The sequence below is a fragment of the Cetorhinus maximus genome, chromosome 3 (genome assembly GCF_964194155.1).
Source record: "Cetorhinus maximus chromosome 3, sCetMax3.hap1.1, whole genome shotgun sequence".
Lineage (NCBI taxonomy): Eukaryota > Metazoa > Chordata > Chondrichthyes > Lamniformes > Cetorhinidae > Cetorhinus > Cetorhinus maximus.
Window position 1 is genome coordinate 56,195,242 of NC_135881.1, and position 13,544 is coordinate 56,208,785.

Sequence of the window (13,544 nt, forward strand, 5' to 3'; positions counted from 1 at the left end):
GTAAGCCGGAACCTTCCAGGCCTCGGCTCTCCAGAGAACGGCCAACAAGGTCATCCAAGACAACAGGGCAAACTGGTTCAGCAGGCTGCCTCCACCCCTGCTATGGATGTCGGGGGAGCACCTAGAAGAATTGGTAGGGACGCAAGATTAAGAAGTTTTGATTTCATATGTGGTTGCACAGGTGCACTATGTGCAGGGAGGCAAAGGTATTTGCCAGAGTCCTTGTGACCCATGTGCAAGAAATCTTCCGCGTACACTGAGCCTTTGCCCTTCACATCTGGAGATCTCAACCAAGCAGCTCTTCATCATTGTGAGTGGCCATGGTTGTCATTACCTTCCAGGTGCCTTCACCCCTTCTCCCATGACCCACACCCTCCCCTCCATAATCATTGACCCCCAAGTGTAACATTTGACCTTCCCTCAGTTACCCTTCATCCCACCCCCATCACCTGCTGTCCCATGCAGACAAATTCCCAGAACCCCTATCTTCCAGAAGAGCCCACCTGAGGACAGTAGATCTGCACCACACCCACCACTCCACCCCCCGCCCCATTCTGTCGACCTCCAGAATCCGCTTCACCTTCCACGTTCCCTCCAAAAACCCTAATTGCCCCTTCACCCGTCATCGCTGAGCCCTCACCCTCCGACCCTACTGGCTCCCAATGCCCCCTCTAAACCTCACCATCCCTTCCTATCACCAATTTCCTCAATATCCCCCCAGGACTTAGCAGTTGACACCACAGACCCCTCCCTCTGAACCCTTTTCCCCTCTTCCTACCATGCCCATTCACACCTGCACATCCCCCCCATGCCCATTCACACCTGCACAACCCCCCATGCCCATTCACACCTGCACACCCCCCATGCCCATTCACACCTGCACACCCCCATGCCCATTCACACCTGCACACCCCCAATTCCCATTCACACCTGCACATCCCCCCCATGCCCATTCACACCTGCACACCCCCGATGCCCATTCACACCTGCACATCCCCCCATGCCCATTCACACCTGCAAGCCCCACATTCCCATTCACACCTGCACATCCCCCCATGCCCTTTTACACCTGCACATCCCCCCCATGCCCATTCACACCTGCACAACCCCCATGCCTGTTCACACCTGCACACCCCCCATGCCCATTCACACCTGCACACCCCCCATGCCCGTTCACACCTGCACACCCCCCCATGCCCATTCACACCTGCACACCCCCCATGCCCTTTCACACCTACACACCCCCCCATGCCCATTCACACCTGCACACCCCCCATGCCTGTTCACACCTGCACACCCCCCCATGCCCATTCACACCTGCACACCCCCCCATGCCTGTTCACACCTGCACAACCCTCCCATGCCTGTTCACGCCTGTACACCCCCTGCTCCCCACCTGCGCTCCACCACTGCCCATCCCCCGCCCCCTCCATACCACCTCACCTATTCTTCGGGCCCCGCAGTATCTTTCTCTCCCTGCCCACCCCCAACCTCCCCAACCCCCTCCCCAACCTCTCCAACATTGCCAATACTCCCAACTCCTTCCCCCTTCCTGACTCCCTCAGACATACTTATTCCTCCACCCTTACTCCCACCCCTCTCTGCACTCCTTCCTCCCCCTCACCAGACTCCCTCCCCTCTCCGCTCCTTTCCCCCTCCAAACTCTTTCCCTTACACCTTCCACCCTTCTTACACCTACCTCCCCAGTTTCCAACTTCTCCCCGTTACCCCCTCCTCCCCCCATACTCCCTCCCCCCTCACAACCTCTCCCCCGACACCTTCATTCCTCCTCTCCCAACGTCAGCTTCGACACATTCATTTACCGCCTCCCAACCTCACCCCCCGCCGACACCTCTTCCTCTCCCAGTCGATCCTAGACTTTCCTTTCCCACCCCCTTGACCATCATCCATTGTGAGCATCAACAGTGATTTTCCAACTTCTGTGAGCTGCTTCTCAGTACAGCCATGTCCAAGAGAATCCATCCAGCATGCCATGGAGATTCCACCAGGATCCCATTGCTGTCAGGCTCCAACATCTTCTGCTCCTCGGATGTCCGCAATGTGAGCTAATCCCTGACGGTAAGCCCTGACTTCTGCACGCCAACTTGTCAAGACGTGCTCTACACCGGCATGTTTTCCTGCCAACTGGGCCAACGATCCAGTGGGTTGGATGAGTTCAGCAGGTCAGCCTTCTTATGAAATGCTGATGTATTAAAATGAGGTTCCCAATCCCCGATGGCGGAAAACGCGGCCTGCCATTGGCAGGTTGAGCGGACGATCGGAAACTGGTTTCACGACGTCACTGAACTGATTTTTGACCTTCTCACCATGTTGTCTGCTCATGCCACTAAACACACCCGACGCCAGCAGGCACGGATGATTCCGCCCAGCGATGCTTAAGAGCTTCCAGGGGATGGTCCCGCATTCAAAGGCACCCACCGCCCTTGCTGTCAAACCCCCTCCTCCTTCCCCTGCAATCCCCAACCCGCGACCCCCCTCCACCTCGCCATCACTCACCTGGGGCTTGGGGTCCTTCACTGATCCTGGGCCTCGTGGGTGGGTGCATTAACTGAAGGTACCACCGCTCTACTGGTGGCGCTGCTGAGCAATGCACAGCTGTCAGCCTCTGATTGACCGGCAGCTCTTGGAGGGCAAGGTTCTTGATCCCAGGGAAGGCCCAACGCTGCCCAGTTAAGAGCCTGAGAGGCATTAATTCCTAAAGGAGGCAGCATGGGATTCTTACTGGCTCTCCAGTTAGCAGATGAAAGCCCCATCGCCTCAGATCAGGCCGGGATAATTGTGTCGGCTGCTGTTCTAAATGAACCGTTAACATCTGCACTCACATTACTCAACATTCTATCATATAGACGCTGTCACCACTGAGGACCCTTTCAGTAGGTTCATTTTGTTAAAGTAAAGATCAGCCTGCTCTTTCTTCATGGAGAGTTAGGCTGCAGCTTGAAGTTTTGGTACATAGTTTTAAATGACCATTAATTGGCCACTTAAGGGCCTTCTTTGGATTGAGGGTAGGCAGATCATCCAACACCCGCACTATCACTACTAAAATACCAGTGGAGGCGGTTATGCCAAAGGAATGGTGCCTCTACCATCCCACCCAATTTTATGTCAACACCTGCCAGCCTGCTCCTGGTGGGGAGGGCATAAAATTCCAGTCGAATTTTGTGTAAACTTCAAGATGAAATCAAACATATTAATTAACATTCCAGATAATAAATACTATAATAGGTACTGAAAATAGTTAACAAACAGTCACATATGCATTTACACATTTAGGAAGTACATGCATTAATGCAATAAATAACTTCTTTAATCCTTGATGTTTGATTATTTTCCATACCTTCATTCTTTATCGAACAAAGATCATTTTTGGTGCCATAAACTTTCCACCTGCTCCAGAATCCTGATCCTTTGTACAGCATAATATTTTTCTCATTTTTGTTTCCATAGTTGAAGTAGACATCGGCCCCCTCGATACTCAAGAGTGTGTCATTCTTGCATCTCCATGACTGTAGATCACTTGTTTCATTGCACGGATAGAGAGTTACTGGAACCCAGTTTACCTTGCTGGGAACTCCGAGGCACAGTTTGAACTTGACGCTCATGAGTCTCTGACCAGTAACCCATCTGAATTGCTGTAATTCCGCAGCAGCGTTACAAGTATTTGTTACCACAGATTTTTCACTTCTTGCCTCCACACACTTTGCATGGTTTTCATTGTATATTAAAAAGATGTTAGGATCTGAAACACAAGCAGGAAGGATTGTTATGTTTCCTTTTATCTCTCACTATTTCAGCTGAACTCCTAATAATTCATTGGTTACTTATGATTCAAACACAGCAAGATGAGCAAAAACTGTAGGGCAGTAATGATAGGGGATTTTAATTACCCAATTAGTGTGAAAGGAATGGAGGGAACAGAATTCTTAAGGTGCATTCAGGAGGACATTTTTTGGCCAGTTTGTAGCAAGTCCAACAAGAGAGAGTGCGGTTCTGGATTTAGTTTTAGGAAATGAAGCTGGGCAGATGGAAGGAGTGACAGTGGGGGAGCATTTTGGTGGTAGTGATCATAATTCAGTTAGTGTTAACATAACAATGGAAAAAGGACAAAGATAGAACGGGAGTTAAAGTTCTAAATTGGGACAAGGCCAATTTTACTAAGCTGAGGAGTGATTTAACAAAAGTGAACTGGAAGCAGCTACTTGAAGGTAAATGAGCGTCAGAGCAGTAAGAGTCATTCAAAGGGGAGATTCAAGGAGTTCAGATTAAGCATGTTCCCACAATGAAAATGGGTGGGGAAGCCAAATCTAGAGCCCCCTGGAGCTCTAAGGAGCTTACAGGATAAGATAAAGCAGACAAGCAAAGCTTATTTCAGACACTGAGACCTCAATACTGCAGAAAGCTGAAAGGAGTATAGAAAGTGGAGGTGTGAAATCAAACAAGAAATTGGGAAAGCAAAGAGAGGGCATGAAAGAATATTGGCAAGCAAAAGCAAGGAGAACCCAAAATTGTTCTCTCAATACATTAAGGGGAGGATTTTTCCCTCGTTGGGCGGGTTCAGCGGGGACACGTTGGGGGGGTTTGGGAAGCCACTCGCCACCCGCGATCGGGGCTGGCTCGCGGTTTCACACTGGCGGGCCAATTAAGGCCCACCCAGCGTGAAACACGAGCAGCAGTGCTCAGCACTGTCTGTGGGGTGGGGTGGGGAGGTAGCGGAGGCGGGTGGGGACAAGGGCAAGTGTGAACTTTGAAAATCTCCCTGAGGCACAGAGCTGCCTCAGAGAGATGAACAGTTTAAAACATTAAAAATAAAGATTTCTAAAATGTTATAAAGCATGTCCCCTCATGTGATTCTATCACATGAGCAGGGACATGTTATTAATTAAATTTTTAAATTTAAATTTTATTTTTATTTGCTGTTGGAAACCTCATCCCGCCCGTGGATGAGGTTTCCTAAAAAATGCAAAGGCCGCTTGGCCTTTTCGCCCACCGATCGAAATATTGCGCGAGTGCACGATGACATCAGGATGCTCGCCCAATGTCATCGCGTGTCATTTTACACTAGGTCGGGTTGGGCATGTGCCCACCTGACGAGCGGAAAATTCTCCCCTAAGAGTAAGAGGATAACTAAGGAAAGAGTAGGGCCCATAAAAGATCAAAAAGGTAACCTATGTGTGGAGGCAGGGAATGTGGGGACACTTCTTAATGAATATTTTGCACCTGACTTCACAAAAGAGGGGTCAATGCAGACTTTGGAGTTTAGAAGGATTGTGAAATATTGGATGTGATAAACATAGGGAGAGAGGAAGTATTAAGGAGATTAGCATCCTTGAAAGTGGATAAATCACCAGGGCCGGATGAAATGTACCCCAGGTTGTCAAAAGAAGTCAGGGAGGAAATAACAGCGGGTCTGATCCTCATTTTCCAATCTTTGCTGGATGCATGCATGGTGCCAGAGGATTGGAGATCTGCTCACGTTGTACCTTTGACTAGAAAGGGAGCAAGAGATAAACCGAATAATTGCAGGCCAGTCAGTCTGACCTCTTTGGTGGGAAAATTATTGGAATCAATTCTGAGGGACAGGATAAACTGTCACTTAGTAAAGGCACAGGTTAATCAAGGATAGTCAGCATGGATTTGTTCAGGGAAGGTCATGTCTGATAAATTTAATTGATTTTTTTGAGGAAGTAAGAAAGATTGATGAGGGTAGTATAGTTGATGTAGTCTGCATGGATTTTAGGAAAGCTTTTGACAAGATCCCACATGGCAGACTAGTAAAAAAAAAAATAAAAGCCCAACGGATCCAGGGGAATGTAGCAAACTGGATGTAAAATTGGTCCAGTGGCAGGAAACAAAGGGTAATTGGTGATGGGTGTTTTTGTGACTGGAAGACTGTTTCCAGTGGGGTTCCACAGGAATCTGTACCAGGTCCCCTGCTTTTTGTGGTAGATATTAATGATTTGGACAAAATGTAGGGGGAATGATCAAGAAGTTTGCAGACAACACAGGAATTGGCTGCGTGGTTGATAGGGAGGTGGAGAGCTGTAGGCTGCAGGAAGATATCAATGGACTGGTCAGGTGGGCAGAAAAGAGCCAAATGGAATTCAACCCGAGGAAGTGTGAAGTGATGCATTTGGGGAAGTCAAACAAGGCAAAGGAATACACAATAAGTAGGAGGATAGTAGGAGATGTAGAGGAAGTGGAGTAAATGTTCACAGATCTCTCAAGGTAACAGGACAAGTCAACTAAGTGGTTAAGAAGGCATATGGAATCCATTCATTTATTAGCCAAGGTATAGAATATAAGAGCAGGGAGGTTATGCTGGAGCAGTATAAATCATTAGTTAGGCCACAACTTGAGTACTGTGTGCGGTTCTGGTCATCTCATTACAGAAAGGATGTAATTGCACTAGGGATGGTACAGAGAAGATTTACGAGCATGTTGCCAGGACTGGAAAATTGCAGCTATCAGGAAAGATTGGATAGACTGGGGTTGTTCTCCTTGGAACAGAGAAAACGGAGGGGAGATTTGATTAAGATGCATAAAATTGTGAGGGGCCTATCGAGTGGGTGGGAAGGGCCTGTTTACTTTAGCAGAGAGGTCACTGACTGGGGGACATTGATTTAAGGTGATTGGTAGAAGGATTACAGGGGAGATAAGGAAAAAATGTTTTCATCCAAAGGGTTGTCGGGGTTTGGAACTCACTGCCTGAAAGGGTAGTAAAGGCAGAAACCCTCAACTCATTTAAAACATGCCTGGATATGCACCTGAAGTATCATAACCAGCAGGGCTATGGACCAAATGCTGGAAGGTGGGATTAGGTTGGGTCAGCCAGCACAGCCAAGTGACCCATTTCTGTGCCATAAACATTCTATGAAAAATGACCATGTTTTAACTCTTCAGCTCATTTCTTTTCCTGTGACATGCCATCAGCTAACCCAAATTAAGACTAATCATACAAGAGTTATTAAAACAATTTAACTGCAGCACTTCAATCTTTTATACAACCAGAAATTTCAGCATCTTCATTACTCTCAAGGCAACTTCGCAGGGAAATTAGACAAGATGTGAAAGTAATCCAACTGTACGATGTTTGACGAAATGCTGATAGCTAGTCATCATTTGAACTGCCCATGGCTGCCCAGGCTTTAGATAGATTTTTCATACACTTCAACCATTTTTTTACCCACTCAAAACTCTTTTCTGATTCTAGGTAATATTTAACATAAAAGCAAATATAATAATGTCAGGAAACATTATCATCTTCTACAATATACTATATGTATATATTTTTTAATTTCTTTAAAATCCCATCTGTCAATTTTAATAATTGGGTTGGTGTCGTTTTTGTTTTCATCTGGTATCCAGAGATTGATTGATAAACACTTCATGTCTGTAACGTTCATTCTTTTATGTGTCTTTGCAGATGCAGGCACAGTCAAGTCAGATATTTGCTTCTTTTAGTATAATGTATAATGACTAAAGTATCATTCTATTAAATGTAAGCCTCCTCTTCATTAAATGGAAGCCTGCCTGTGAGATGTATCATTTTGCAGCCTGTGCTTAAATCAACATTACTCTAGCCAGTATAAAGAATATGTTCCGAATGTTATTTACTTTCAAGAGTAAGTGTCCGAACAAAGGTGGCTTCCACTGATAAACATTCTTTGGCTCCATAAGATAACAGTAAATTGAACCATCTCCTGAAAAGTACTGAGTCTAAAACGTTTGCATGGATTCTTACATTTGGCAAAACTGACTAGAAGAGAATCTTTAAACTAAGACTAGCAAAAATTGTTGCATAATGAGTAATTATAGAATCATAGAAGTTTACACCTCAAAAGGAGGTCCTACAGCGCATTCGCTTGAATGGGGTCTCTGAAACAGCAATCCAATTAGTAAGAGTGTTGATATTAAGTTATGTAAAGCAAGCTTTGAGCTAAAGTAGCTGCCGCCCCCAATATGCAAAAGCAGTTGGAGAAGAAAGTTGTAAGAGGAATCCTCAGGTTCTAAAATTTCCAAACGTTTCAAAGAGCTATAGTAAAAAGTGCCAAAAGAAATAGAAGATAAATAACTTACCTCCACACGTGACGGTTTGGATAACACAAAGTAAAGCAACAAACGGAAACCCACACATCATAGACATTTCATTATTTTTTATGAAGGTGGTAAGATTTTGAATGATCTTCCTTTCCCGAAAAAGAAGGTAGTTGGTGATAAAGGAAACTCCTAATTAAAAGTACTCCTAGCAGAGACTGAGCTGATAAGTACAGATGCCCAAGTAGAATATCCTGTCATGTGACAGGCAGTCAATAACAGGAATCCCGTCAAGAAAATTTGCTTTCATCAGCTTTCTTTCATATTTACATTTCTCTTCCTTTACCCTGTCACAGGGGATGAGATACACATCATTTGCGCAGCAAAATTTTTAAGACTTTTTTTGAACTTTCTCCCTATGATTGATTTATAGAAAAGACATTGTGATACTTTTCTGATCCTTCTGATTTTCCAGTTCTATTGTGGTTTTCACAAAAATTGAAATAAAATCGCACCAAAGTGAAATTCGTTCCAAATCTGTGGGAAATAGGAATGAGAAATGTTGTTTTAAAAACTGAAGATTAAAAACCTAGATTTTTCTCTCCAGTGACAATGCTGCTGGAGGTGTAGAATCGGTATTGAGGGGCCACACAAAAGTTTCCAGTGTCAACTTTATTTAAAAATTTTATGTGCACTCCTGTATTGTGTCACAGCATCATTAACAATTTGTTTAAACATACTCAAACATATTTGGACAGGCACATAGAATCTGTGGCAAAAAAACTGCCAGCTGCACTAATAGGTGAGGATCTGGTGTAACAGGTCTGTTCCAGCACTGCTTGAAGAGAAAAACCCACCCTTTTAAGGCACTTAAGACAGTTATGTACATTAATTCTGTTTAGTGTGCATCTTACCAACATACCCCATTTCTGGCATCCCTAGCTGGATTTTAGTGAAAACATGAGCTAGTTTGTCAATATGAGTTTCACCTTCAATATCATAGGCGTTTATCCATTTGAAATGAATCACCTAATCTAGGCAATTCATAAGCTTATTGTGATGCAAGGGAAAAAAATCGCTAAATGAGACAAGAGGCCATGTTTCTGCGAAATTTAAATTTTATTCATGAAACAAAAGGAATCACCTTTTAGAATAAAATCACATATTTTAAACTTAAAAAATAGGAGCTGAAGTATGAATTAATATTATTGAATAAATGAGCAGATATTCAATAGGCCGCAGGATTCTATCAGATTATCAGAAACATTGGGCAGTGTTTTGCCCTGGTCGGGCAGGCTCGGCTGGGGCGATCGGGAAGCCGTCCGCCGCCCGCGATCAGCACCGCAATTTCACGCTGGCGGGCCAATTAAAGCCCGCCCAGCATGAAAAGTGAGCGGCAGCGCTGAGCGTTGCCTATGTGGGAGGGGGGGGGGGAGGGTGAGCCAGCTGAGCGTGAACTTCGTGCATGTGCACGAGTGAGCGCTGCATAATCTGCTTGAGGCACAGAGCTGCCTCAGGGAGATGAGATGTAAAAAAATAATTATAAAAATGTAATTAAACATGTCCCCTCATGTGATTCTGTCACATGAGCAGGGACATGTAAATAATTAAAAATTAAAGTTTTTATTTTATTTTTATTTGCTTTTGGATGAGGTTTCCAAAAAAATGCAAAGGCCGCTTCGCTTGACCTTTTCGCCTGCCCGCCAACCATTAGTTTGGACAGGCAGCGAAAAATTTGATTTAATTGATTTCTTAATGGCCTTAACAGGCCTTTTAATTGTCAGCAGGCACGCAGCTGGCTCCGGCGCCCGCCCGCCGACCGAACTATCGTGTGACTGCACGTTGATATCTGCACACTGGGCCGACGTCAACGCGCGTCATTTCACACTCAAGCGGGTCGGGCACCCGCCTGCCAAGCAAAAATTTCTGCCCATTAAAACCTTAAAAGCTGATTTGCAAATTGGAACGCAACTGAAAACTGAAAACAATAACCTGGGGTTCTCTATGTTTTTGCTTCTGAGGAACCACTCCTAGGAACTTAGAATCATAAGACGTAGAGCAGGAGTAGGCCATTTGGCCCTTTGAGACTGCCCCGCCATTCATAAAGATCATGGCTGATCCGGTTGTGGCCTCAACTCTACTTTCTAACATTCGTGTGTTATCAAAATTCCTCGGACCCCCTGTAACACGAGTCATTTTTCTCTACCAAAATTAGTTATACAATTGAACATATATTTTTATTGTTATTTTAGTTTTACTTTAATGTGAAGCTTGTTGCTGGTGCTGAGCAAAATTCTGTCAAGTCTTGGATGTATCTTCGATTTCCTAAATGTGCTCTGCCTGGTCCAGCCACGTACACCCTTCTTCATAAACATTCTGGTCCTCCGCTGCCACACAGGGTCCCTCTGATCCTCTTCTTGATCTGTCAAGCCTGTGGTAATCTTCTTACCGAGAGAGACAAACCTATCTAGACCAGAGGTATATTCAGCTTCAATTCGCCCAGATCCACATTATCGTATATTGTCTGCTTCATCTCCCGTATCTTGTGGGAATCCTCCCCCATTTTTTCACAGAGGCTTCCTTCACAGATATCCGCCTGTTAAATCACCAATATTTATTTTATTTTTTTAAACTGAGCTGCATACTGCGAGTGACACTTAGGATGCAGACATTGCGAACGGGTGGGAAGGAGATGGCAATGGGCTAAACTTTTGGAGAACCCCCGAAACACTCTGGTGTTTCCAGGGGACTGTGGACGCCCAGCTGGGAACCCCTGATCTAGATAATGAATGCTGCTTAACAACCTCTGACAAAGCCTGAAATATTGCTGTGTATTCATACAGACTGAAGTTCAATGAGCATACCACCTCCTTCTCCTCATCTGAGGCTGCTGAGGAACCTAATAAGTCATACGATAGTTCACATACCTACTACTCTGGTGACTTAAGTTAAGTGAGTCATTGGTTAAAGGTAACCTTGTCATAGCTGTTAGCAACTGGTTGGGTAGTAAGAGACACTGTAGAGATAAGAAGATCAAAGTCAGATTGGTGAGATTTGAGAAGTGGTTTTCTCTGAATGTGCTTACTGATACCTCAGCTCTTCAGCATACACCTAGAAGACTTGGATGAAGGATTAGAGAGTTGTATATCCAAGTTTGAAGTTGACACAAAGTTAGGACGTGTGGTAAGTTTTGTGGATGGGATCAGGAAGTTGCAAAAGAGACAAAGATAGTGAGTAGGGAAACAGCTGCAGACTGAGTTCAAATTGAGGACATATGATGCCATCCACTTCAGATCCATGAATGATGATGCAAAATATATTCTAAAATAACAGAGACTAGGGCCAGAATTTTCTCGTTGGTGTGCGGGGGCGGGCCCCACACGCCGACACGTAAAATGACGCGCGGTGACGTCGGGTGAGCATCCACGCCCGCCCACGCCCGCTCCCGAAAGGCCCACCCGACGAGGAGAAGATTCTCCCCTGGGAATTGTGGATGAGTTAAGGAATTTCACTGCGCAAGTACACAGGTCACTAAAAGCTAATGCATGGGTGCAAAAAGTAATTAAAAAGGCTACTGCAATGTTGGTCATCATATCAAAGGGGCGGGATACAAAGTGAAGGAAGCTCGGCTTCATTTGTACAGAGCCGAGTTTTATGTTTGCCAAGCAAACAAGAAAATATTCACTGAACATATTCATTCCCTTCATGTAGTATCCTTGAGGGTTGCTAACCATGGCTCTCCACACATCCATACATTTGTCAGTCTTTCCATAATGCCACAATATCACAATGGAACAAGTGGAAGAGAGAGGCCCCAAGAAATATCTAAGTGTTGTTAAGCAGCACACTCTAGCCAACCGAGCTAACCGGCTGTACCATGGACCATATTTCCCCTTTTATCTGATTTTGAGTAATGTTCCAGCCGGTTTGTGCTAAACAGGGAATGGGGATACATGAATTCTCCAGGATGCGTTAAGGGACCTTCAGACTTAACTAAGAGATGTTCTTAGTACACCCATGCTAACCCACACATCTCTCTCTTTCATCCTGCAGGAGGAGTATGTCAGGATCATGGAGCCTGGTGAACTAGCTGTATGCCTCGTGGTGTACAGAGAGTGATGACAACAGGGGAGAGAGTGACTGAGGCGCCTGGCTGTGCCGAGGAAGGAGCAGCACCCTCTGGAAGAAAGGACGGCTGGGGCTCCCGCACACGCCGCTGAAGAGCCACAGCAAGCCGTCGCCAGTCAATGCCTGTCTAGACCCAGGGTTTATAGACACCGCATTTCATTCCTGCAGACAACCAAGAACCAGCATCACCGCAAACTGCGCATGTCTAGGGAAATGGTCGGTCACATCTTTCAGCTATTGCAGGATTTGGTGCCACGAGGACATGGAGGGCATCCACTGCCAGTGGCCGTGAAATGACGGCGGTGCTCAATTTCTATGCCAGTGGCTTCTTTCAGGGCTCCGCAAGTGACCTCTGTGGGATCTCACAAGCCTCCACCCACAAATGCATCCATTGGGTCATGGATGCCATCTTCATGAGGCACACAACTTTGTGCATTTCACCCGAGACCAGTACAGCCTGGATGAAAGAGCGATTGGATTTGCCCAGATCTCAGGTTTCCCACAGGGGCAGGATGCTATCAACTGTACTCACGTGGCACTTAGATCTCTGTTGCAACACACGGTCAACTATGTCAACAGCAAGGGATTCCATTGACTGAATGTGTAGCTGGTGTGCGACCACCACAAGCGCATCCTGCAGGCCTGTGCATGTTTCCAGGGAGTGTGCACAATACCTACATTCTCAGTTGGTCACAAATCCCTGACATCTTCCAGGATCCACGGAGGCTGCAGGGTTGGCTCCCCAAGGACAAGGGCTACCCCCAGAGGACGTGGCTGATGATACTCATCTGGCAGCCTCAGACTGCAGCAGAGCAAGGGTATAACAAGGCTCATGCAACTTGCAACTTGGTGGAGCAAACAATCGGGATTCTGAAAATGAGGTTTCGGTGTCTGGACCGTTCTGGTGGAGTCCTGCAATATAGTCCACAGAGGATGTCACGCATTGTCATCACCTGCTGCGTCCTTTACAACCTGGCGCTGCAATGGGGAGAGGAGCTGGCTGAGGACAAGATGCAGGAGTTGGATGTCTCCTCCAATAAGGAGGACTTCGACAGGGATGAGAGTAAGGAGGTCCTCGAAGGAGATGATGACAGGGATGAGGCCCTTGCACTGGCCAGATGAGGCAGGCACACTCGGGAAGCCCTCATAGCTGCTAGATTTGTGGTGGGTAATGATAACATGCAGTGAGGAGACACCATAAGATCCTCATATTGCATCTGTGAATGTTTGACTCCAGTCTGTCTTATGGCAGTGCACAAACCCTATTGAGAATGCTTCTGTTGTGGAGACGCAGCGGAGGCCCTAATAGTCATTCGATTGCAGGGGGATGCTAACGACATGCAGTGAGGACATGCCATCGA

The 13,544-nt window shown here is 46.0% G+C and overlaps 1 protein-coding gene across 1 annotated transcript in view; it reads right to left on the reverse strand.

Moving 5' to 3' along the window:
- The window catches only part of mrc1a (mannose receptor, C type 1a), a 206,245-nt gene extending 197,993 nt beyond the window's left edge, over positions 1–8,252 (reverse strand). Inside the window, exons 1-2 of the mRNA XM_078538411.1 lie at positions 8,098–8,252; positions 3,359–3,760 (exon numbers count right to left, since the gene is read on the reverse strand). Of these exons, the coding sequence (XP_078394537.1) occupies positions 3,359–3,760; positions 8,098–8,164 (469 nt within the window). The 5' untranslated portion in view covers positions 8,165–8,252. The remainder of the gene's footprint in view (positions 1–3,358; positions 3,761–8,097) is intronic.
- Between the last annotated feature and the right edge of the window lie 5,292 nt (positions 8,253–13,544).